Source organism: Lutra lutra, chromosome 14, assembly GCF_902655055.1.
Source record: "Lutra lutra chromosome 14, mLutLut1.2, whole genome shotgun sequence".
Taxonomy (NCBI): Eukaryota; Metazoa; Chordata; class Mammalia; order Carnivora; family Mustelidae; genus Lutra; species Lutra lutra.
The window spans coordinates 33,610,118-33,635,320 of NC_062291.1; the positions used below are offsets into that span (position 1 = coordinate 33,610,118).

At 53.1% G+C, this 25,203-nt stretch overlaps 1 protein-coding gene and 1 pseudogene across 7 annotated transcripts in view; one reads left to right on the forward strand and one right to left on the reverse strand.

The window, feature by feature from the left end:
- Positions 1-25,203, forward strand: part of CDH23 (cadherin related 23) — a 400,055-nt gene that overhangs the window by 145,660 nt on the left and 229,192 nt on the right. For all 7 annotated transcript variants that reach the window (XM_047702753.1, XM_047702755.1, XM_047702760.1 and 4 more), the window contains exon 7: positions 22,191-22,385. In XM_047702753.1, coding sequence (XP_047558709.1) covers positions 22,191-22,385 — 195 coding nt within the window. The remainder of the gene's footprint in view (positions 1-22,190; positions 22,386-25,203) is intronic.
- On the reverse strand, positions 20,233-20,330 carry LOC125085399 (uncharacterized; annotated as a pseudogene).

Consider the following 25,203-nt stretch of genomic DNA (forward strand, 5'->3'; position numbering starts at 1 on the left):
AGGACAGCCTGGGTGCACAGACACATGGAACACTCCTCCAGGGGCCCCCCCATCCACAAGGGAGGGGGCCAAGGCCCAGAGAGCTAAGTGTGTGACCCCAAGTGCACAGGGAGTCAGGTAGGGGCACAGGTCCCTGATTTCTGGGACAGAGCTCTCACCTCTGTAGCCCAGGGGATCCAGAACTTGTCACTGTCCTTGGTCTCCTGCCCTGCAGAACTGTCATCCGATAAACTCTGGAAGGAAACGTTAACTCTGGTAGGCCTGAGGGTGGGACCCAGGGCAGCTCTCTTCTCTTCTCACCCTACCAGTAGGGTAGGATGGATGTTGGCAATGACCCCTCCAGGGTCTAGCCCCTGGGCAGCTAGCCATCTCCATGCTTACCAGCGATGTTGCTCGTGCCGGATGATTTCCTGTACAAACACCAATTCTTCCTACATGGGTCTGGTTATAACCGTGAGAGCAAACAGAGGGGAAGACCACCATCTTTTCTATCAGCAGCCCTGAATTTTATCACGAACCCTTGTACTTCTGACCACTCTGGCAAGGGACAAGGTTCTCTCTTGCCATTTGACAGATGGGAAGATAGAGGCCCAGAGGGTTACTCTGATCACCCTCAAGCCTGAGAGGAGTTTAGGGGCCATGGTGGAGCTGAACTTCCCAGCATCCTCTCCTCAGCCACCCCTACCCCATGACAAGGAGAGGGGAGGGTCTCAGAGCAGCCCAGAGCTTTTGGTTCTGAGTGACTTGGTTCTTCCCATGTCACTAAGTACTGGAGGGCAGAGTGAACTCTAGCAGATGGCATTCTTGGGCCTCTTGAAGAGCAGAGAAGAAGAAAAAAGGGTGAGAAAAAGCAAATGGGAGGGGAGAGCTGGCTGCATTTCCATCTGTACAAGCCTCTCCTGGTTTAAAGGGCCAGCCTCGTCCTTGTGGGGGTGGCAGTGGGATGAGGAGGCAGGTCTCAGCTTTTCATCAAAGTTACACTAGTTGAAGCTTTTCTTTTTCACCTGGCTTTATTATAGCTATTTTTACTCTAAGGTGAGAAGTTAATGTTCCTGATTTTTACCGGACTCTGGTCTCTGTGGTTGCCACAGACACAGGCAGGGGGATGAGAGTAGCGGAAAAAAGGGAGGCGGGGGGAGAAATCAAGTCGAATAAGCTCACCTCACGCGGCAGACCAGGAGAGTGGACGGAAAACAACTTTAATAACAGGGGAAGCTTCCAGAGGTGGGACCAGGCTGGTGAAATCAGGCCTAATCAGCCCTAGCAGGAGGGGTGCCAATCACCCCAGTTCCACCAAGGGGAGGGCCATGTGGAGAGGCTTGGAGCTGGGGGCAGCGGGGGCTGGACAGCAGGCAATCAGGGCCCTGGGAGCAGAGCCTTCCCGGAACCCAGCCCCCACTCTCTCCTCTGGGTTCTGGCTGTCCCGGGGGGAGTCCCAGGACAGAGGTTAACCGGTTAGTGATCAGATGAAGGAGGGGCCCAGGGGCACAGGCGTATTGCCCCCAACCCCGAACACCCCGCCCACATTCCAGCGAGAAGCTGGGGTCACCAGCACCACAGACAAGGCCAGGAGGCAAAGACCCTTGAGCATGGCTATCTAGAGGGAAAAGATAGTGCTTCTTTACCTTCTTCTTCTAAGTCTCTCCATCTTCAAAGTGAGTCCTGTCATTCTGAGCTGACTTCTCAGACAGCCTGGTGAATGACATTCTCGTTTCTTCATAGTTTAGGACTCATTTTATGGCTGGATTCACTAAATCTAGAGCAAGTAGGGGGTACCCGTGGCTAGGGTCTGCTGTCTGCTCGTGTCTGGCACGCTGACCTGTGTCAGTCTGGGGCAGAGTCAGGGCTACACCCTGTCACCATAGGGTGGGACTGGCAGCCTCCACACACAGCTCATAGCCAGAAGCACCAGATATGACAGCCAGAAAGCCCTGTTCCCTCTTTTCCCCTCCTTTGCCCTCCCCTCTCTTCCCCTCCCCTCCCCTCCCCAGCCTTTCCCAGCTATGGATGCTTTCATTTCCTCAGTTCCTCCCAGAAGAAGAAAGAGGGCCGCAGAGAGGAGAGGTTGGATGGAGGCATGGGTGCCCCAGGCCGTATTTTCATATCCCAGGCAGACCACTGCCAGCAGGGAAAGGAGGGGTGGCAGGGAGGGGATGATGGAGCACTGTCCCTGACAGAGAGGTCAGCAACCTGGAAAGAAATCTATTTGGCTGGTCATATCCACCCTTGTGTTTCATTCCAAGTGCCTTCGGGTGCACCTGCAGCTGTCGGCTCTGCGGCCAGCACCAGCTTGGTCCCCTGGGTGCCACCACTGGCTGGATCCCCTGGGTGGGGGCTATAGGCGGGCAGCTTCCATTTGCCCTACTGGGGAACCCTTTCTCTAGGGCTCTGTGCCTTTTGCCCTAGTAACAGATACCAAGTGCCATCTCCCTTCTCCCTCTGCTCAGTCAGTCACGAAATTATTCTTGAGGGCCTACTGTGTGTCAGGCACTGCCCTCAGAGCTAAGACTCCGCTGAACAAAGCTGACAGGCTCCCTGCTTATTGGAGGAGACAGACGAACTCACACATAAATCTGTGGCTGCTGGTAAGAAGGGCCCTGAGGAAAACTGAAGCAGACATGGGGCTCGGGCAGGATGTGCGGCCAGGGAAGCCTCTCCCAGAACATCCAAGTAGAGGCCTTGAGAGACTGACACACGCACGGTCTCAGGGGTGATGAGTCCAGGCAGGGGCCGCCCGGCACCCCACAGCATGAGGGCAATGCCAGGAGCACCTCTGGGGAGGACTGGACACCAAGGGAAAGCACCAGGCCCAAACATGAAGGGTGTGGAGTCCCGTATAGCCGGGGTTTCCAGGCTTGCCTGGCATGGCTTCTGGCCCCACAGCCTTATGTCCTCCCTGACCTGAGGGCCATGGTGTTCTTTGACTCAAGGCAGGAAAACCCCAGCCTTCCAACTTTTGTTCTCCCTCATGCCTTCCACAGAGCACATCCTCCTCCTCTTCAGCAGTGGCCATGGCAGGCACGCCTTCTGCGTATTTGCCTCCGCCAGCTTCACCTCTGTCCAGTGTCCCCCCCTCTCTTTTTAAAGCTCGTGGAGACACAGGTGGAACAAATGGGGGCAATCCGTCGATGCAGAGAACAAATATCACATGGCTGCTATGGGCTAGGCAAAAGGTAGTCCAGGGAGGGGGCTCTGGCAGCTTGTAGGATGGACACCCTATCCAGGTTCAGTAATCAGGGAGAGCTTCCTGGCAGAGGTGATAATGAAGCTGAGGCTGAAAATGCATAGGAGTTTGCCAGTATTTCCCCTGCACCTAGAACACTGCTTGATACCTAATGGGTACTCAGAAATTATTTGTTGGATGAATGAGTGAATGAGGAAGAATGTTTCAGGCAGGAAAACAGCATGAGCACAGACCAACAGGGGCCAGATTCAGGTGGTGCTGGAGCTGGGAGCCAGAACTCAGGTTCAGCCACCTGTCACTGACACCCTCAGATTTCCTCCCAGACAGTGTGCATCAGTGTACCTTGATCACCTAGCAGAGTCTGGAATATCGGAGGTGCTCAGTCCATATTTGTTGAGTGAGTGCAAGGGAGAGACTCTAGGAGAATGAGGAGAGTGTTTGGCAAAGGGTACCTGGGGAGTCTCTCATTCCGCGAGTGTTCAGTGCCAGCCACATGCTGGGCTCTGGGGACACAGCAGTGAGCACACCCAGACATGGCCCCCAGCCTCAAAGGGCTTAGTGGGGGAACACCTGGTAATTGAAGGGTCACCTAATTAGAAGATAAGATTAGAGCCCCCAGGAAAATCCCAGGGCACACATGCAGCCCAAACCTGAGCCAGACTGGGGGTCAGAGAAAGTTCTGGAGGAAATGGGACTTGGCTGAGGTGTGAAGGCTGAATCGGCATTAATGGAGGTGAAGATGAAGAAAGAACTCTGGTGGATGGACACACAGGTTGCTCAGGGGTGGAAAAGCACCCAGTTCATTTATGGAGGTGAAAGAGGGCCCCCCACTCTGTGATTGAAGCACAAAGGGAGGGGCTGGAGACCTGGGTGGGGCCAGGCCAGGCAGGATCACGGAAGGTTTTCTTTGACATTGATCTTAAGGTCAGCAGGGAGCCACTGGACAGTTGTCTGAGCACAGGCCATTCAATCAGATGCATGTTTCATACCAGCCCCGAGGGGGAAGGCTGGGGGTCCCCCCTGCAGGACCCAATCAGGAGGCCGCTACAGCGGTCCAGGTGGGAGCTGGTGAGAGGCAGGGACAGAAAGGGGCGACTGATGTTTGGGAGACGAAATTACATGGAGAACTCTGGTTTCTGGCTTAGCAATTGAATGCAGAGGGAATGTTTTACCATTCACAGAGCAAGGGAAGTGGCTTCTAGGAGAGATTTAGACTCAGTTCTCGGACCAGTTGCGTCTGAAAGCATCTTTGTGACATTCCCGTGGAGTGGGCAGTGGCTTGTTTAGAAGCCCTAGGGACCTCCAGGGAGGCTGGGGGTCCCTTGGCTGCTGCAGCCGGGGTTAAGGGGCGGGCCAGCCCATCTGACCCCTGCCAGTAGCAGGAGCCAGAAGGGAGGCCCAGCGGGGTGGGGTTAGTCAGAGCCTGGCCACCGCACTCCAGCCTGCCCGGAGCCTGTCAGCGGCATGGTGACGGAGTGCATTTCTCCGCACAAGAATAGATTTGAGCTTAGCAGTTGGCTCTAAGTGCTTTTTGCCCTGACGTGTGGAAATGAGCGCTCTGGGCAGCGGGAGGGCTAAGATGGGGGAGGGAACCCAGGAGATGGGAGCCAGAGCCTGCTGGGGCCTGCTGCTTGCCTGAAGAAATAGATGTTTCCCCGACAGCCACATCACAGACTGTCATCCCAGTGCCGGTTGGGGGGTGTTTCGGGGCAGAGGGGGAGAGTGTGTCTGTGTAGGGGTGGTAATGGCCTATGGGCTGTGGTCCGAAGTCCAGGGGTCTTGGGAGGACAGGAATATCTCAAGGTCCAGGTAACATGAAGATAGCGTGACAGTTTCTTTCCTTCTTTGTCTTCCTGCATTGAGCAAAGATCTTCGCCAGAGGAACCAACTCTCCTCCAGGCAAGAGATGGAGAAGTAGGGGCAGCAGAATGTGGGATGGGCATTGAGGTGGGCTGGAAAGAGGCAGTATAGAGCCCCTGGGGAACTAGAGGGAAACCCAGTGTGCATGTGCAGCCCTCTCGGAGATCTCTGGGGGTACTGTGCCAAGCCTGGTGAAGGACACAAGGAAGAAGGAAGCAGTATGGCTTCCAGGGGAGTACTTTGTAGTTATCTTTTCTTCTAGGGGAACAAGGGGACAGCTTTTGTATAATGAAGACCCTCGTGTAAGATCAGTGTTGAGTGACCCCTTAGTCACTGGCAAAGCCTCTTCCCGTGGAGAGGTCCCTGCCTTTGCTGCTTCTGCTGGGTGTTGCCTCCACTCGGGCAAAGTCTTCCGAGAGCTCTCCTTGAGAAACCAGCTCGGAGCCTGGTTAGACCGCCTGTCTTGGCTTGGGAGAAGTGACAGCCTGCCTGCAATCCGTATAATTGATAGCTCATGAGGCAGAGACAGTATATAATTGTTCCACAAGTTTCAAGAGTGAGCATAATTAGCACAGTTAACAATCTTAGGTGATTAATTGGCTCATTCAGTACCAGTGTGAATGGGGGTGAACGTGAGCCAGAGTGGGGGCTGGAGTCCCCCAGACATCTAATTGTAGGCCATTGGCCCGAGCTAGTCTGCACCTAATAGCCAAGTGGTGTTAGCCTCCGACAGCCAGGACTCCTGGGGCCAGGGTGGAGGGCAGGTCATAGGGCGGGGGGCAGCAGCCACATTAGCAAGGCCTCACTGGTGGAGAGGCTGGATTTGGGTTCCGTGTTGTCTAACCTGTTGGCCAAAGGTCAGAAATCTGTTGTACATCGAGGTCGGACTGGCTGATGGATTCACGTAGGCGGGGAGGGAACAAATGATTCATGGAGTCCCAGACTCCCAGGGTCGGAGGGACCCCCCACGAGGTCATTTAACCAACCCCTTCTTGGGCATCCCCTTCAGAGACTGGATCTTATTTTAAAGTTCTCCAGGGAGAGATATTCTAAAACAGGGATAGCAAACAGCTCTCAAATCACACATCAATGTCATTCGATGGTGAGAAGCTACTTAGAGCCCTGGGCTGGGGATCCCGAGGCTGAGTCTGGGGAGCAGCACTGTGATCTCTCTGCACTGTCTGCCCTGTGTGCAGAGCGGAGACGAGGCAGCCTGTGTGCTGAGGGTTTGTTGAACTTAAACACCCCCCGCCCCCCGCTGAGTCACCCAGGCCCGCCTGATGCTTTCCCTGCAGTGTGGTTTCCTGGGGCCTCCCTTATTGCCCTTTAGAAGCAAGAATGACCCCAGCCTCAGCTTCATGGAGCTGAGAGGCTGTGAGGAACAACCAGGACGGTAGCTGTCGCCCCAGCTCGTCGGTCCCTTGCTGGCCGTTGTGAGATTACAGCCCGAAGCCCTGAGCAGGAGAGTGGAGAGTAGGGATCAGCTTGCCAGGGTCATTCAGGCTCTACCTTGTCTCCACCAGCATACTGACCCCACCAGGCAGGTGGCAGCTTCTCCCTGGGAAGAGCTGCTGTATGGGAAGCTCAGGAGCCAGGTAGAGCTGAGTTCCAAGCTTGGCCCTTCCTTGCTCAAGTCTCAAAGCTCTCAAAACCTATTCAGTGCCTTTGACCGTGGGGAAAAACCTCTGGGACCTGGCAAAGACTGAAGAGAAGAAAGTGGATAAAACTTCCAACACAGTGCTGCTCATGGGGCACCTGGATTCTGTCCCCAAGACCCTCCGAGTCTTGAAGACCCATCTGACATGGGAAACCTCCGAGACCAGATGAATTTATGGCTGCACCGGTTCCTCAAGCCAGGCTCCACCCCCCTAGGCCCCGTTGTTCTTATTCCTTCCCCTGCTACCCCCCTCCTCGGGGACAGAGGGTATACACTGGGTGAGCTGGATTTGGGGGACCAGCCCCCATCACACCCTTGATGCGGAATCACTAAGCCTGGGGCAGGGCTTAGGGGAGAGGGGTTCTCTGGGGATTGAGGTGGGAGGAAGAAAGGGAGGAAAAGCAGATGCGAAGAAGTCTGGAAGAGGCTTTCCCCTTTCCCCACGATGGAGCCAGCCCCGCCCGGCTGCCTCCCCCAGCCAAAAGGCAAAGGCACGCTTGCAGCAGAAAACATACACACATATTTGCAAGCTACAGTACAAACGAGCGGCAAACCTAATGATTCGTGATTATTATTTGAAGGGTCCCACTGTTACAGATTTATTTGTCATTTCTTGTAATAACACCAACGGTAATGAATTCATTTGTATTAATGTGAGTGTCACGCGGACTTCCGTCGAAATTCCGCATTAATTAATGTACCATTAAAACAAAGTGTCGCCCAATTAATATCAAATGGAGGTAAGGCAGCCAGGGTCCTCTTCATCTGGCTTTCATTTGTAATTCATGGTATTAGCACCCCTGCTTAATGAAAGTCATTTGCAATTCCTACCCTTTACTTCCTGGGGGAAGGCCGGTATGCCCTAGGAGCTGGCAAGCCCTTCACTGGGCACCCTGGGGCCATGAGGAGCAGAGCTGGGGAGTGCTCTGTTTCTCCCTAGAAATCGGTCTCCACATTCGTAATTCCAGGAGGGGCTTGGGGAGAGACCTTTGGGACGTCCTGGCCAGGTTGGTCATGAACTTGAAGCACCTGGGTGGTGTATGGAGCTGCTTCCCGTGGGTTCTGTCAGGGAAGGGGAGGCTGGTTTGGGTCTTGGTCAAGTCTGGTCTTCACAGAGGAGGCCATGGCTCCCCTGGTCCTGCCTTTCCCTGGGCAGAGCAGAGTGCTTCTGGGATTCGGGGTCTCCATTTTGTCTCGGGGTCCGTCTAGTGGTCTTCTCGCAGGTTTTGTGTCCTGGGACTCCTGGCTCCCTACAGCCAGTGTCCCCCAGGCACCATAGACCAAAAAATGGGATCCCCTGCCCTGTTCCTCCCACACCTCCCTTGGAGGGCAGCCACCTCCGCACATCTATGGGAACACATACTCCATCCCTCCCCAGCCTTTACAGCCCTCCTGGTCCCGTACCATGGGAAAGTTCCCAGCGACAACTGAGTGGGGTATCCTCCCTCCTCGGGTGTGTTCCTTGAGTGTGGGGGCCTCCCTGGGCCATCCTTGCCCAAGCAGGAGAATGTCATCTGTGTGACCTCCGTTAAGGAACCCCCTGCTCTCCCCCGGTCTCAGCTTTCCCATCTGTAGAGTAGTGTCTGGGGCGGGCAGTGCTCCAACCGGGCCAGACCTGAGAATTCCTCTGGGAATGGAAAAGCCCAGAGACGGGGGTGGGCCTGGGCACTGATTTTCTTTCAGAGCTCCCCTGTTATCCTGCTGTGCAGCCAAGGGAGCCTAACCCTGGCCTGAGTGAGTGACCCCTCAAGTCTCAGGAGCCCCGATAATTCCAGTCTCTCTCTACCTCTTGACTCTGAGACCATTTCCCAGCACCACCACCACCCCAACCCTGGGGCCCGTGAGTTCCCACAGCTGCCCTGTCTCTCTCCAACTCTCACCAGCCCTCAGCTCCCCTGCAGTCATGTGTGCACCCCACCCCCCTCACCCCTGCCTGTTAGCCCTTGAGCCCCTGGGGCTCCAAGGGGCAGGTTCTGCCTACCACATCATACTGTCCAGCAGCAGTAGCCTCCGGGACCCAGGTCAGGGATTTAAGACAGAAAACCTGCACCAGGCCTAACCTACTCCTCATGCCTGCCCAGGCCTCGGCTGCCTCCTTCATCCGCCCCTTCAGAATGCACGCCCCAGCTCAGGACAAAGGGGCACACTGGTGGGTGGAGCCTGAAGGGTGGAGGGGAGAGGAGAGATGAACCAAAGTTGTATTGCTTGAGCCGTCTCCTTATTCAGAATCCATTTATTAGCTTCAGCTTCCCATAGATGTAAGGCCTGCCCTAAGGAGATTTGCATATTCATTTTGTTTAACATGATTCATCATCATGCAGGGAAATGAATTTGGGGGCTGGGAGATGGAGCCCCATTTGTGAGCCATGGAGCTGTGCACAGAGAGCTTAGGGCACCGTTGGCGGCATGACAGAGCCAGTGGGCTCCACTGGGACACAGATGGGGTGCATGCCACAAGGAAGGTTTCCGGGCCTGTTATACAGGCCTTTTGTCTCCGCAGAGAGCAGAGCAAGGACCTTAGCCTTCAGAAGCATCCTGTTCCCTTCCAGACTGCTCCACCAGAAGTAACGTTTGCAAAGCACTTTAGTTCGTAGACTCTTACACCCACCCCAAGAGGTAAAACTTTATAACAGAGCCTAAGGCTCATTGAGCACCTGTTTTGCACTAAGAATGCCTCATGCATTATCTCCCATAAGCCTCACAATAATCTCATTGCAAGGAAACTGAGGTTCAGAGACGTTGCCTAACTTCCCTGAAGTCACACAGCAATTTTAATAAGGGCTGGAGCTGGGACTCAAACCGCAGCTTCCCTGAGGGTTTTGCTCCTTCAGAGCCTCCCTTTATTATGTTTGTCCTCCTCGCCGTAACTGACCACATGTAATTGCTCATGACCATATTTCGGTCAGAGAGATGAAGACCGTGAGCGTGTGCTGTGTTATTCGATACATGTGTTTGGGATCAACGGATGAACGAACCTGACAGCTCCTGATATCTCACTCTTCCACTTCCAGCACCTTCCTGGTGACTTCTGATATCTGTCACCTCTGAATCTGGAATCTCTGGATGACCTAAGTCATTCTGTGGCAGACTCCTTAAATGTCATCAGGAGGCCCTAGTACTTAGCCAGAATGACAGGATCCCAGTTTCTCAAGGTCATCTTGGCCAACTCCCTGTCTCCTAGACCTGATATGCTCTGCTCCCTCGTCACTGAGAATAATATAGCGTGGTGGTTAAGAGCTTGGGCTCTGGGCACAAATCCCCAGATTCTTGCTTATTACCTCTAGGCCTTGGACATCTGGAAGAGTCATGGTATTAGTGTGTGCTTCGAGGTGTCCATGAGGATTGTATGATATGATGCATAGAAAGTGTTTAAAACGGGGTCTGACATATAGGATGTCTTCAATAGATGTGAGTTATGACCTTAGACCCACAAAAGTCTCTTTCTTATCTTAAAAAAAAAAAAAAAATCCCAGGAGACTCCACGCATCTACTGATTGCCATTTTCCAGAATCTACCAAGTCTCAAGACCACCTCATGCCTCAGCTGAACCCTATTTGTGTTTGGAACTCAGCCCCCTGTAGTCCTGGGCTCAGGGACAGTGTCCCGGCACCCAGATGGCCCGCTTCTGGACTCTAGACTAGCTCCTTCGAGAGGACTCTTCTGTAGGTCACATCACACCTTTCCCTAGTTTTCTTTCTTTCTTACAGTTGTCTACTTCTGCAGAAGGTGATGATTTTTATTTTGACCTTTGAGTTTTCAAAGTACTTACTCCACTGTTAGCTCATTTGACCTCCCCTGCAGCTCCGTGTGGAAGGACTTGCTATACCCATTTCCCAGGTGGGAAAACTGAGGTATCGATGTTTGCATGAATGCTCTGTGACAACAGAGAAGGAAGCTTTGTGGATTGTGATTATCAAGCCAGAATATGACCCAGCACTTAAGGAGTGTTGTTTCTGGTTTTTTTTTTTTTTTTTTCCAGTCAGGTCAACATGCATGGGGAGTAATCATCAGGTCAACATGCATGGGGAGTAATCATCACCTAAGGGATGCTTCTTGGTCTCCAGAAGCTGGTTTATAAGTCCCTGCTGGGAGGCTCCCAGGAGCCAGTCAGCCTAACTCTCAGGGTGGGGAAGGATGCCTCTGCTGTCAGTCCTCCCACACCACAGAGAGAGAAGTAGAAGCTGGTTCCCTAAGGGAGGGAGTGGTGCAGCCTGGTGTTGAATGTTGCATGCTGTGCAGACTGGGGCCACCCCACCATGGTGGCGTGTCTGTCCCCTTCTCTCTGCACGTGGCCTTTAGCCAGCTGCTGGGCTGGTGGGCCAGCTGAGCACTGTCCAGGAGGCATCAAGCCCTGTGCTGCACCGTGCTCCTTCCCTCAGCCCCAGCAGGTCAGGGAGTGAGAGGGTGTCGAGGGTGGCGTCTGGGGGAGGGCGGGTACATGGACAGCCCTGGAATGTGGTGCTCATGGGAGGTGGCACTTGGCATGGGAGGGGACTCTCTTGGAACTCTGCTGCCACTCATTATCTCTCTATGCCAGATGGTGATGTCTGCTTTCCGGGAAAAATATCAGGAGGAATTTGGGTGGGAAAGACAGAGCATCATGAGCAAAGGCTAGAAGTGGGCCCACAGTCTGGGGGCTGCCAGGTAGAACAATCTGACCAAAGCAGAAGGTCTCAATGGGGTGAAAACGAAAGAGGAGTGTAGAGAGGAAAGCTTTGGTCAGGCTCTGCTGAGGTTCAAGGTCCAAGAGACCTTGCCTTGGAGGTAAAAGGAGCCTATGGTGGTGTTTGAGGAAGAGAACACGATGGGAGATCAGTGCTTTAGGGAGGTGACTTTCTGGGATCAACTACAGGGTCATGGCCAAAAGAGAGGAAGGGCTGCAGTAGACCAGCCCTAGGGAGATACATTTTTTTCCACATTTATATTGATTTTTATCAAAGTCATAGTTGCATGAGTGTAAAAGTCAAAGCAAAGCTACACTTATGATAAAAAACGGCAATGCCCTGTCTCACCCTTTCCCATTCCTGATCCCCAGCCCTAGACAACCTCTTCCAATTGCTGATAGTTACCTTCTCATTTCTAAATTGCATGCATATCCATTTTCCATTTTAAAGCATTGTAGCTTTAGACATTGACTTCTAGCTCTAAAGGATGAGAATGGCACTTCTACCCTACCCTTGACCTCACCTTTGCTGCACATGCACACACACCCACCCTCATCATGTGCTCTACCCATCCTCCCAACTTAAGCACAGCTCACACAGTATTTGGTGTACACAGCACTGTGATTGTGTAAATATCATTCAAGCTCTGCCACATCACATACTTTAATTATAATTCCTTTTTTGTTTTTTCTAGAATTAATAATTACCACCTTTCTGTTTGTTTGCTTAGAGTTCTGTGAAGCTATCACTTCTTCTAAATATTCAGACATAATCAAGTACCTCCTCTTCATCTATTAAAAGTATATTGATTTTTTTTATCAGTTTGTATTCCTCATGGCAAGATTCTCCTTGGAGAGTCCATCCTCCTGTTCCCACCCAGACTGGCTGTGCTCTGGCTTGCTTGCTTTTCTGGAGGCTGAGTGGCTGAAGAGGCCTGTGTGGAGTGGGCATGGAGCGTGGAATAGGGGAATCACCCAGTGAATTTCTTTGTCTCTTTCTTCATGGTTCCCATATTTTCCTCTTGGTTCACATCCTCATGTTGGTGGGAGAACACCTTTCAGTAATTTCCTGAAAAGGGATTCATGGGCATTTTTTTTTTTTACTCTGTTTGAAAAATGTATTTGTTCTAGATGCCTATTTGTTGATAGTTTGGCTGGGTATAGAATTCTGGATTGAAATCATTTCCCTCATAATGCAGTCATTTCTCCTTTGCCTATAGTGTTACTGTTAAGAACTTCTGTGCCATTGTGATCCCTGACCCTTTGAGGGTAGTCTTTTGTTTTCTCTCTGAAAGTGTCTTAATATTTTTTTTTGAAGACTCAGTGTTTGGAAACTGCATAGTTTAATGACTCGGTGTGGGTCTTTCCTCTGAACACACAGAGGCTTCTTTCCATCCAGAAACATGTCCTTCAGATCTGGGAGATTTTCTTACCTCACCTCTCAAATAATTCCCTCTCCTTCACTTACCCTGTTTCCTCTCTCTGGAACCCCTATTTGTTGGGTGTTGGATCTCTGTTGGGTGTTGCTTCTCTGATTTTCTTATTTTTCTCCCCCTTTCTCCATCTCTTTGAGTTTTGTCCTTACTTTTAGAGAAATTTCTTTATCTTCCAACTCTTCTATTAAGTTTGTTATTTTGACTGTCTCTTCCTCTTGGAATGTTCTTATTTCAAAGAGGCTATGCCTTGTCTCACTAAGCATGTCAAAGATACTTATTTTTGTTATTCCTTCCCACTGCTCCACCCCACCCCCATCCCTGTCTTTCACATTAGACGCTCTTCTCAAATGTTTCCTGACCCTTATTTGCCTGTTTATATTTGAGAGTGAGTTGACATTTAGCCGCCTAGAAGCCCACTATGTGTGTTAGGGCAGGGCAGGATGGAGCGAGCGCTCTTGCTGACCAGTGGACTTCACTATGGGGTGATTAGGTGAAGATCTAGCTGTTACTTTGCAAGAACTCTACCATGTTAACATTTGTGTTTGTCTTTCTCTTGGGCCAGTTTCCCTGTCTCCTGCCTGCTGTCAGTCTCCAAGAGGCTGACTGGCTAAAGGCCTGATCGGGGATGGGAATAAAGCAGAGATGCAGATTTTCATTTAACCTCTCTGTTTTCAGTGCCTTATCCAGCTCCCAGCCTGAGTCCAGAGCCCAACTAACGTGGCCCCTCGAGAAAGTAAACCTCTTGTCTTCTGCACAAATTGGGAAGGCACTTGGGAGTCTGACTACTCTTTGAAGATTTGCAGATGGTCTTCCCAGTTTTGGCCTCACCTGGTATCTCCAGCTCCTGAGATTTTCCAGGGTTCTGAGTCCCCAGCCTGAGCTTTCGTTTGCCCCTCTTTCCTAAGGCAATCTCAGTTCCATTTGTTTCCAGTTGCCTCCTCTCCTGTTCTTTTTGTCCTTGTGGATCTATGCATTTTTAATTTTCATATTGTCATTTTGGTGAGGGGTTTGGACAAAAACAGAAATAAATGAATGTGTTCAATCTCCCACATTGAACGGGAAATCCCGATTCTGTTAAAACATTTATTGAATCCCTTCTATGTGCAAGTGACATAGGTGTCACCGCAGAGGTGGCCAAGGTAAATAACAAAGAGAAAAGGGAGAATTTGGGGAATATGGAAGGAAGAATTGACATTCTGATGAAGAATGGGGGGCAAGAGAGAGGGGCAAGTCCAAGATTATTCTGGTAGACAAAGACCTTTGCAGACATGGGGAAGTCAGGAGGGGCCTTAGGTCAGTACTTTGAAGAGCGTCTTCCTGGGATTCAAAAGGGGCAGTACACAGCTGGAGGCCAAGAAGGAGGGAGGGACTCAGTGGTGGGTAAGCACTGAGCTGGCTCCAAGGAGTGGAATAGCTGGGGAAAGTACTCGAGTCCTATCAGGGTATGTGGGACTCAGAGCTCAGCCCTTTGAGGCTCCTTCTGCCTACAGAGCCTCCACCCGGCAGCCTGCCTGGCTCTCAGAGCAGACCTAGCACATTTTGGATTCTCACGCACATCATCTGAGAGAGAGCAGACGCTGATGGAGAGAAGAGGTGCTGTGAAATGATCTCTTCCTGACTCCTCTGCAGAGGCTGGTGCTAGAGAGTGTGCTATACGCATGCATGTGTGCATGAGCTGGTGGGCCCCTCCCTGACCGAATGGGGCCACCTGAGACAGCCATCAGGCCTGGCGGGCTCTTGCCTCTCCAGATTCCTCTCAGAGCACTGTTGTTCTCTTTGGACCTGCTCTCAGCTAGAGCCCAGTCTCTCTTTCTCGCCTCTTGGAGAAATAAATATAGCCCACGTCTCCCACAGACCCCATTTCTCCTCCTCCTTAAGTTGGAATGCCACGAAACCTCTAAACCCTTACATTTGGGATGATGCCCTCCCCGAGACCCCATAGGCCCCTGCCTCCGGGTCACCAGTGAACCAGTACCTGCTTTGGCATTCGATGGAAACAAACATAGGTGCCCCACCCACTGCCCCAGGAGCCCCCTTGTCAGAAAGGCCTTTATATCTGACTTGACTTTTTGGCACAGTGGGAGCCCATATCCTGATTTCCAATGGAAGTGTGAAAACTTGGAGATACCCTCTTCCTTCTGAACTTTTTGGGGAGCTAAATCTTCCCACCAGCTCTCCCTTTTCTAACACAGACCACCTAGAGCCCTTGGTCTTCGGTTCCCAGGTCACCCCCTGCCCTTCCACAGAGGACAGTGAATGAATTAGCCATGCCTGAGCAGGGGCCCTGGACCCACTGTCCACCCCCATCTCTGGGGTCCCTGAGGTCTGGGGACACAGAGGTGATCCGAACTTGAATCCTAATTCCGCCACTTACTTACAAGCTGTGTGACGTGGGACAGGTTGCTTCATTTCTCTGAGCTTTCATTCCACCCCCCAACCCCCCTCACCTGTCCTGGAAAAAAGAGGTGATGAGATAAGATTTGTTGACCCCTGCCCCCACCCCACCTGGGTCAGGGGGCGCCCTGCAGCCCAGCCTCTGAGCAGCACATGCTCGTTCCAGGAGCGTCTGTTTCCAGCTCAGATCCACCGAGATGCCTGCACCTTGTCAGAACTCCATCTGTCAGGAATTTATTACTAATGCATTTTATAACAGGCTTTATAATAAGACATTAAAGACTGTGGCGGCATCCAGCAAGCATTCCATAAATATTAATAACGCCTTTAGAGATGGCACCTACAGTGGAAATGGTAGGGCTTGTTGCAGAGGTTTGGTCAAGGATACAGAATAAATCGAATTGACGAGCGTAGGCCGCGAAGATGAGCGGGGATGGGGTGCTTCTCCTCTCTCTCCTATCTTCCTTTCTCTAGGCACTTCAAACTTTTATACTTCTTTTCCTTTCTTCACAATTTTCCCTCTGCAGTGCTGCTTCCTCTTCCTTCCAGTTCCTTCCTCCCTCTTTCCTTCCCTCTCTCTTCCTGGGAATGCTCTCCAGCTTATCCCCATCGCCCTCTGCTCCCCAGTTCTGCCCTTTCACCATCCCCTCCTATCTTCCTTTGTCCCTGGTCACCTTCTTCTCCCTCCCCCATCCCCTTCCTTACCCTCCTTCTCCGCCTCTCTGCCTGCCCGGCCCTCTTCCTCCCTTCTGCCTGTACCCCCCGCCATTCCAGTGAGCACCCCGAGCCACCTCTGTAGAAGCTTGGAGTGTAATGTAACTCACACTGCATGTGAGAAGTGAGCTATTTATCATTATTATTAACGAACAAGATCCCTTGCACAGCAGAACTTTCCCAGAGTCTATTCCCTTGTCACCCCAGGAGTAGCAAAAAGATTTATTTGTCTCTGAATTGCACAGGGTGGCCCATTTACAGCAGGTCCATCAGAAGTGATGTGGAGCTTAAATGGGAACTGGAAGAGTCAGGGGCCTGCCCTGTCTGCTCCCTGCCTGGAGCGGGGCTCCTGCTGAGAGGATCCTCCTGGCCTGCCAGGGTTTTGCAGGGGTTGATCCCTAAACACTGTTCCCTGCCTCCCAGGAGGCCTGGGCGGGACATTTGGAGAGATTTCCCATGTAAGGGCTCAGAAGCTCTGGGGGGGTGGGGGCAGGATGGGGCAAGCAGGGAGTGGCCATGGGGGAAGAGGTGCTGGGAGCAGAACTGGGGCAGAGAAGCCGGCCAAGAGGCCTGGAACCTTTCCTTCCAGAGACCAGCTGCTCCTTTTCAACAAGAAGCTGGACTCAGAACCAGTTTCCACCAACAATTTGTGAGGAGAAGTTGCCCTAGAATGAGGCAGCCCACCTCAGCTGAAATGGGCCTTTTGGCCCTGCCTGTGCAGCCCAGGCCCACCCTGGTAATGGATCTGTAGACCCCAAACCCCAAGCCTAGACACCAGAGGGGTCCCTTCCCCTTGGTCTCCTTGTCTCCAGGTGGGCAGAGCCTGGCTTTGTAGGGTATCCCTCCTCCAGGCCTGTCTTGGATGATGGTGTCAAGCCAGTGACCAAGCTGTCTCCTACCCTCCCCTGCCACTCCCACATTCAATGCGATCACTGCAGTGACCTGACTGGATTTGCATGTTAAAAGGAGTATCTGGGGACACTTTTAAAAGAGAGGGAGCCAGCATTCATTCATCTAGGCTGTTTTATTCTTCTCCCCCTTATTACCTTCCTTGCCCCCAGCAGCCTAGGAGCAGTGGTATGGAGCTTTGCTTTCTGTGGCCCAGCCTGGGCATTAAAAGGACAGAATCCCGGCAGGCAAAAGTCAGGCTGAGCCTGGGGCAGAGCTGCAGGAATGAGGAGGCCTTGCCTGGGGCTGGATGCATTCTGGGGGTACCGTGGGGGAGGAAGGAATGGAGACCCATAGAGCACAGTGTAAGCCAAAGGGTGTAGCCATAGGAAGGACAGCCCAGATGCAGTCCCTGCGCCACAGCCAGGGACAGGAAGTTAAGTCCAAGCAGGGTCTGCGAAGACCAGGGCAGGGGAGGCTCTGAGAGGCACATGTCTCTGCTTTCCTCCCTCACGGGGCTCCATTACCATCGCTGCAGCTGAGCTTTCTCGGCCCACCCGTGGCTCCTCCTCCGCCCTGTAAATGTTGGCTTCTGTGTGGTGCTGGGCTTGTCACGGTGCCCACTCCAGCCCTAACCAGATAGCAAGAACCTTCTTTTTCAGGTTCTGCATAAAATGGTTTTAACGGCCAGGCCGCATCTGATTGGCCTATTTGAGTCACGTGGTTACCCCTGGACCAATCAGATGTGCCCTAGGTCTGAAGTCACTTGGTACAAACTTGGCTGCCTGGATCCGTTCCCTTAAGCAGAACTGTGGGTTTATAAAGTGCATCTTTACTTGGGGAAAGTGTGGGGAGGGAGGCAGTGGTTAGCAACTCTGGGTGGCATGAATAAAGCGCTATATTTGCCGTCGTGGCTCTGCCATTCACCACCTGAGAGACCGAGAGCCAGACGCAGCCCCTCACTTGTACCATCAGTAATTTGGGGAGACAGGACTGGATAATCCCCAAGGCTCCTTCACTCAACGCATCCCTGAGTTGTGCAGGGTCAGGCCTGGACTCTATGATCAGGAGCTGCCTTCAGGAGCCCCTCCCACGCCTTCCTCAGACCCCTGCCCTCCTCTCCGGGGCCCTCCAGTTCCCCTGGGGAGGGCCTCCTGAAGTTCTCCCACCTGGAACCCGTCTGCAGCAGCCATGAACTCATCAACAGAGATGGTCTCTTTCTGAATTTTAAAATGCCCATTTGTCTAAGTTCATGATAAAGAGATTGATTGGCTGTTTTTAAAACCCCGCTTTAAACAGAGCTCATCTCACGCTGCTTGTGATGGTATTTTATTACCATAATAATAATTGCAACGACCATTTATTGAGTATTGCTCAATATTGCCTTGTGCCTGGCTCAGCGAGAAGGGTTTTTTTTTTTCCCCTCCACACCTTGTCTCGTGTAATTCTTTCTCACAATCCTGGGGGTAGGTACTGTGAACAGTTCCATTTTTATATTTTCCTTCACACAGGGAAACTGAGGCCAAAAGAATCAGTTCAGCAGCATATGCTTGAGGTCTCCAGCCAGTACGTGGAAAGTCTCATAGTCACACTTAGGGAGTGTGACTCAGGCCATGCTCGGAGTCACCAAGTTTTACTACCTGCTGTATACTCCAAAGCCCAGCTACACCTGGTCACAGGGGGAAATCTGCTTGTGTGGAAGGTGTAGATCTTTAAAGGGGCACATCTGCACATTTGCATGAAGCAGCAGCTGGGTGCTCGGAGAGGCCCCAAGTGTAGGTGCTGATGAATGCCACCCCCCCATATCCCTAATAGAGCATATCCCTGATAGGCACCCAGAACCTGAAATACAGGAAGTCAGCATTCTTTTCTCTCCAATGGCTTGTCCCTTCTAAGTATATGAATGGCTCTTTGCCAGGCCCGTTTAAAACCTTTTCTAAGTTATGCAGAAATTAAATGGGTTTTCACTGCAGGGCATGAAACATAATCTAAGAAGGTCAGACACTGGACCATTCCTTCTTTCCCCCCTTTTCCCCTGTCTTCTCGAATCTTGCTTTTAAATCGTCTGGTCAGTTGCCCAGAGAGCATTTGCCCCGGACCATGAGGTATGCTTGGGTGAAATGTCCCCTCCTCCCCGAGGCAGGGGGCCGGTGAGCTGACATTCTCACGGGAGCCATCCCTCTCCTCTGGGCACTGGCTGCTTGTGGCGTGTGCTCTGACATGCTTTCGAGCTCCAACCCCCTCCAGGGGCTGGCTGCTATGAAATCGGGACATGTCCTTCCCTCTCATGGCAGACACCCCAGGTCCCGTTGGAATGTTTTGTTCCGGGATGTGGGCCTGACTCCCATGTGCACGTGGATTATGCGCATATAGGATCTAGAGAGGGCGGGAGGAAGTGGGAGAACCATAGTTTAGCCAAGAGACTTGTGGAGATCTCAAGACCCGTGCCATCATGGCAGCTCGTCGGGGCTGGGGGCTGGGTCCCCTGAGTGCGGCACCAGGGGAGCTTAGACTTTGGGGCTGTGCACCTGGTGGCCCAAGGGTGTGTATCTGCAAAGTGCCTGCACCCATCAAATCCCCCAGGAAACTGTTCATCTCAGTTCCAACAAAGGCATTTCAGTGAAAAGACTGTGACAGGGGGCGGGCAGGGCCCGGGGTCACTAAGGGACTTTGAGGCACCTGGGATCAGAAGCAGCCCCTAGGGCTGAAGAGGGAAGGGGAGGGGAGAGTGGGGCATAGGGAGCTCACTGAAGGCTGCGGTCAAGGAGGAGGGGCTGCTGGCTTGGAACTAGAAGGAGTAGAAAAGTAATACCCAAACTCTCCTCCAGCCTCTTTCCCAAACTCTGAGTTTGTACCAGCACGTTCCCTGGGCAGCAGCCAGCCTGCAAGGAGCCTGGGGCTGGATGTGGTCCACTGAGGTCTCCCTGGGGTGGGGAGGGGGAGACAGAGTAGGGTACTCAGTGCATCTTGGGGGGGTACAAACAGGGAATGCCCAGCACAGTACCATCATTAATATTCCTAGTGCTTCTTGACACCTGCCTGCCCTCCCCTCGAAGGCATTCTTGTCAGCAGTCCTCTGGAAGGCACAAGATGACAACATCCGACTGCCCATTTCTAAGCACTTATTATATGCTGGGAAATTTGTACTCGGGAGCTCATGTTCTCTTCACCGTGACTATGGCATATTATTAACTTCAGTGGACAGAGCGGGCATTAAGGATCAGAGAGTATAAGTAACCCAAAGACACACAGCAAGGCTAGGGTTCCCATAGAGTCAGTCGATCCCTGAAATCCTGGCACTTTGCCCCCTTGCACACTTGATTCTCTTCTGAAGGGAGGGAGGGAGAGCATCTGTTTTCCAAGGCACCGAGCTGAGGAGGGAAGGCCTAGCAAAGGAAAAGGAGGTTCAGAAGCCCTGAGGTATGAGGCAGCCTGCTGGGGTTGAGAAGTACAACTGGCTCTACCTACCAGAAAATATTAAACTGATACGAATAGAAGCTACCCATGATCTTAGCCAAAAGGCCAAGAAGGGATGCCTGCCGGGAAATACAGTGTGAAGGAAGAGACAGGGCTAGACCATGAGGGCCTGTGTTCTATGCAAGGAGCATTGGGGAGTCATGGATGGTGTGGAGGGGAGAGGCCTCCCTGTCTACGTCCTGTCCTTTGTGCTGGTGGGAGGACAGATTCGGAGCCTGTCCCTTTAGCCTGGCACTTGCCTAGTGATGGGGGAGAGTCAGCACACTCAGAAACAGTGGCAGATCCATAGCCTAGTTCTCCTGAGGCCCTTTCCAGCCCAACTGGGAGTTTTATAAAGAACACCCTTGCCTCAAGCAGATGGTCCCAGGGAAGGGCCACCAGCATGCCCCAGTGACAGAAGCTACTCAAACTGATGACGCAGGGCCCAAGTCCTGGCCAGCAGCACAGGGAAGAGGCAGCAGTGTGGCTGTTGTCCTTGAAAGGAGCCCTGCAGGTCTCAGAAGGGACCCAGTTCATCCCAGTGGGAATAAACACAAGGCCAGGAATATCGGCTGTGCCACCAGCAAGGTGACGGGCTAGTCCCACACTCCTAGCTGGGAGGTCCCACCCCCGGGGCAGTTGAAGAGGCAGGGAAATTACTGCCGTCGGTATTTGAGAGAAGCATAGATCACTGGCTTAGAATTAGCCGGCCCTGAGTTCCAGGCCCTCTTCTATCACTGCCTAGCTGTGTGACTTGGGCAAGTGACTTAACCTCTCTGAGCCATCGCTCCCTTTTCAAAGGACAGTCAACGGGAGCAAGGATTGTACCCTTTTGTCTCTGCAAAGAGCCTTGTTCAATTGCCTATCTCCAGGTGTGCCCAGAGTCCACTAACTGATGAATAAAATTCCCTCGTCCAATATTCCGCAGGCACGGCTGCCGTGCCAGCTACTGCGGTGGACGCCGCGGTGATGAGAGCCGGCAGTCGGGCTAGAAGCGAGCATGTGCAGAGCGCTCTCAGAGCCACTCGTTTGTGTCTTCAGAAAGGATGTGGGCCGAACACCTACCGTGTGCCAGGCACTGTGTCAGGCGAGGCAGCTGGAGCCCTGTGGCTTCCGTGGGGCACACGTGCTGTGAGGGAAGACAGGCCCTGACCAAGGCATTACAGAAGACAGTGGATGATGAAAATCCCCTGGGGGCGGTGGGGAACCTTAGTATAAACAGTGGTTGTTGGGGGCGGAGGGATGGTAGGGGCTGACCTGCCTTAGGGGTCTGGAAGGTTCCATGAGGAAGTTACATTTAACCAGAGACCCCCAAGTCAGAAAAGGGCAGGAGTCTATAGACAGTGTGTAACAGAGGGAATCATGGTAGGCTCCCAGGAGGTGGTACCTTTCTAGTGGGTCTTGTGGGCCTTTCGTGGCAGGCTGCCGTGGCCCAGAGATGGCATGTGGATGCCCTACCCCAGGCAATCCAAGTAACTTCTGTGGGGCCCGGCAAAGCCTCAGGGCCCCCTACCTTCTGCCTGTGGCACATACTTCTCAGCTCCCCACCCATGAAGCCCCCTGACATACAGACTCCCAGGTGCCCCCCAGAGCAGCCCTGGGCCTAAGGCTTGGGCAGCAAGGGGCATTCAACAGAGGAAGTGACACCGCCAAGAATCAGGGATTTGGGGACCAAAAGGCCCTCATCCAGAACGCCAGGATGAGCAGATCATCTTCAGAACTTGTGCTGTTATAGCCGCCAGGAGGCCATCAAAAAGGGGGGAAAAAAATAGATACTGCATTTTAAATTCCTCTGAACCCTCTTAGAATAAAAATGACAAAGCTGCGGGTCTGGTTGGCTGGAGGGACGTGGTTAATGGGCTTTGGGGGAATAGTCAGCAACGAAGGCAGCTGTTCCGGGCACCACTCACCCTTTTGTTTGCTTTGCTTCACCCCCAGAACACGCCGGTGGGGACCCCCATCTTCATCGTGAATGCCACGGACCCCGACCTGGGGGCAGGAGGCAGCGTCCTCTACTCCTTCCAGCCCCCCTCCCCGTTCTTCACCATCGACAGCGCCCGCGGCATCGTCACGGTGGTCCGGGAGCTGGACTACGAGACCACGCAGGCCTACCAGCTCACCGTCAATGCCACGGTGAGCCCCGCCCCAGAAGTCTGCTTCCTCCCCCCCTAGGAGAGAGCAATGCGACACCAGCATCCTTCCCAGCTGGTCAAGCCTCCGTAACAGGGATGCTGGCGAGAGTCACCATAAGAATAGGAGCAGTGCTGTGCCAAGCACTCAAATGGATCCTCTCGGTTAAATCCCACAGCAGCCCTATCTCATATGTAATATGAAGTTACCCATTTTACAGATGAGGAAACTGAGGCCCGGGAACAATTCAGGTCATTGCCACAGTGACCCAGCCACTGCAATCCAGAGCCGGCACTGGGAACCCTGCAGGACGTCCACGGTGTGGGGTTGTCCCCTTGTTCTCTGGAACTTCAGACCCAACGGTGTCCTGACACCACCCTACATGTAGGCGCCAGAGGGTCCGGGCCTCCTGGCCACTGCTCCCAAGTGGTAACGCTTACACAGGAGGGCCCTCTCATGTGCACCAAGCACCGTGCTGGGTCCTGGGAATTCCAGGATTAGTCAGCCAGGAGAGAGAGAGGAATAATTGTCCCATTTTATGGCTAACACTATTGAGACTTACAAGCCAGTAAGTAGTAGGGAGAAAGAATGCAAACCCAGTTTGTCTGATACCAGACCAGTGCCCCGTGGCCAGGAGTTTCTGAGTTTCCAGATCCTCACAGCTGCTTGGCCTCTGTGCCCTGCTGTTTGCTAGGGCCTGGGGGACAGGCAGGCCACACTCCGAGTAGGTTCCCAGCCCTGCACTCCTCTCCTGCAGGGCGAGAGCGGGCCTCTTGTCCCTTCGATTTCTGTTTACAAAGCTCTGGCCAAGAGTGAAACAAGGTATAAGACTCCCTCTTGACCTGCCGGGACCCGTTGGCCTGACACCCAGCAACTCCCTCCAGCCCCCTGTCACTGCAGTGGGGACTGCCTGAGGCTCTGGGGGCTCCTCTTGCAAGTCAGAGAACCCAGATCCTGGGGCAAGACCCACGGACTAGGCCAAGGGTCCTCTGGTCTGAAAGTTGGGGTTCCCCCAGGCTTGCGCAAGGTGTAGAGAGTTCCCAGGAGCCAGGGAGTGCATGCTTTTCCTAGGGAGGCCACTGTGGGGGCCATTCACATTCTTTCCTTCTCCCCTGGTTAAGTGTAGTTTGTCCGGAAGGTCGCATGTCCTGCTCTTAGTAAACCAGATTTCTGGGATCAAGGAAGTGTGCAAAACTGGTCCCCGCTCTCTGCACGCACCTGTGCCCTTGCACGCTGCCTCACGCCCGCACACAGCCGTGGTACCCCTCCAGCTGCTCTCCATTTGCACACGCAGGGGCCCAGGAACACACAGATGCTTGCTTGCTCTCTTTTTTGCTATGCATCTGTCCCTGTGGAGTAATTTCCGTCTTCCCTGAAAATGGCTTTGGGCAGGCGGGGAAGAGACCAGAGCCGGGGCGGCGAGAACCTGGGTGGCCGGACCTGTCAAGAGGCCCCGGGCTCCAGCTGAGATGGTGAATACAGTTAAATTGCTCTTAATCTTGCTGGCGAGCAGGACTGCAAGCAGCGGAACAGGAGGGGCCCTTCCCTGCGGATGGCTCCCCCACCTGAAGCTCTGTCCCCCTCAGGCCTGGTGCTGTGCCCTTGGCTGCGGGACATTTCCCCAAGGAAGTTCTCCTGCGAGGCATCAGGGCATCACGGGGAGCAGTGTGGCGGCAGGTGGGGAAACGGGGGGGACTTCCCTAGGAGTGGCTGCTGAGAGCTGCAGGCCCCCAGAGTCACAGCTGGGAACCTGGCAAGGTCCCCGCCCTGCCAGGTGTGTCCCCTGCCATTCCCTGTCCCCCACCCCGGAGTCTCAGGTAGGCTGGATGGAGGGATCTGTGGCAGGAGGAGGGCTGTGGCCCCAAGACGGTGGGACAGGGAGGACAGCTGCCAGGCTGGACAAAGCTTTCTACATGCAAAGCCCGGTAATGACAAATGAGAGCCACTGGGCTCAGCTCCTCCTGTGTCCAGACTCTCCTCCACCCTGCTGCTCTCACTCCTCATCCCCGAAGTCCCTTGTCCTCTCCATGGGCTGCCCCTGAGGACTATTAGGACAACCTGCTTTCCCTTCCCAAAGGCTCTGCTGCACCTCTGTATCTGGAAGGCAGGAGCAAGCTCTAGGCTTGCTGTGATGGGGGGAATGCTTGGCATCAGTCCGGTTACCCCAGACCAAGGGAGACCTAATCAGAGCGCAGTCACTTCTCAAATCCCAGACCAGAGAATCTGCAGGCCCAAGGGTCCTTGGAGGTCCTTGCCTTGAGCCCCTTCATCTCACAGAGAAGGAAATTGAGACCCCAAGAGGGAAGAAAATCTATTCCAAGCAACACAGCAAGTCAGGGCCCGAGCTGATGTTAGGGCCCCAGATCAGAGCAGTTAGGACAGGTTTTTACTGCAGAAGGATCTGAGTTGAGTTCTGGCCGTGTGACTCTGGGCAAGTTACCTCTGTAAGTCTCCTATCTGAATATCCTCTCCGACCCTCTGAATAATGGGCACATGGTATGTAGAGAAGCAAACAAGGGGTAGCCCCATGCCTGCTCCGTAGTCTGCACTCAGCAACGAGTCTGTTCCTGGGGGCTATCGTCATTCAATAGCAGAGGGCTGTTTAAACAGTTCATCACAGTGGGCTGTGTATGTTAGGGCTATCGAAGCTGTGTTTCTGGTTTCCTTTCTCGTCGAGCTTTCCTAAGACTATATTTCCAACTGACTAGGAGGGTCTAAACATTGCCTACCTGGCCACAGGGGGATGGCTCCTATGACCTCTCAGGATTTCTTCCTGGAGTCCCCCAAATGTCACAGGCCCTGGAGCTCCCCCTGCTGGTTC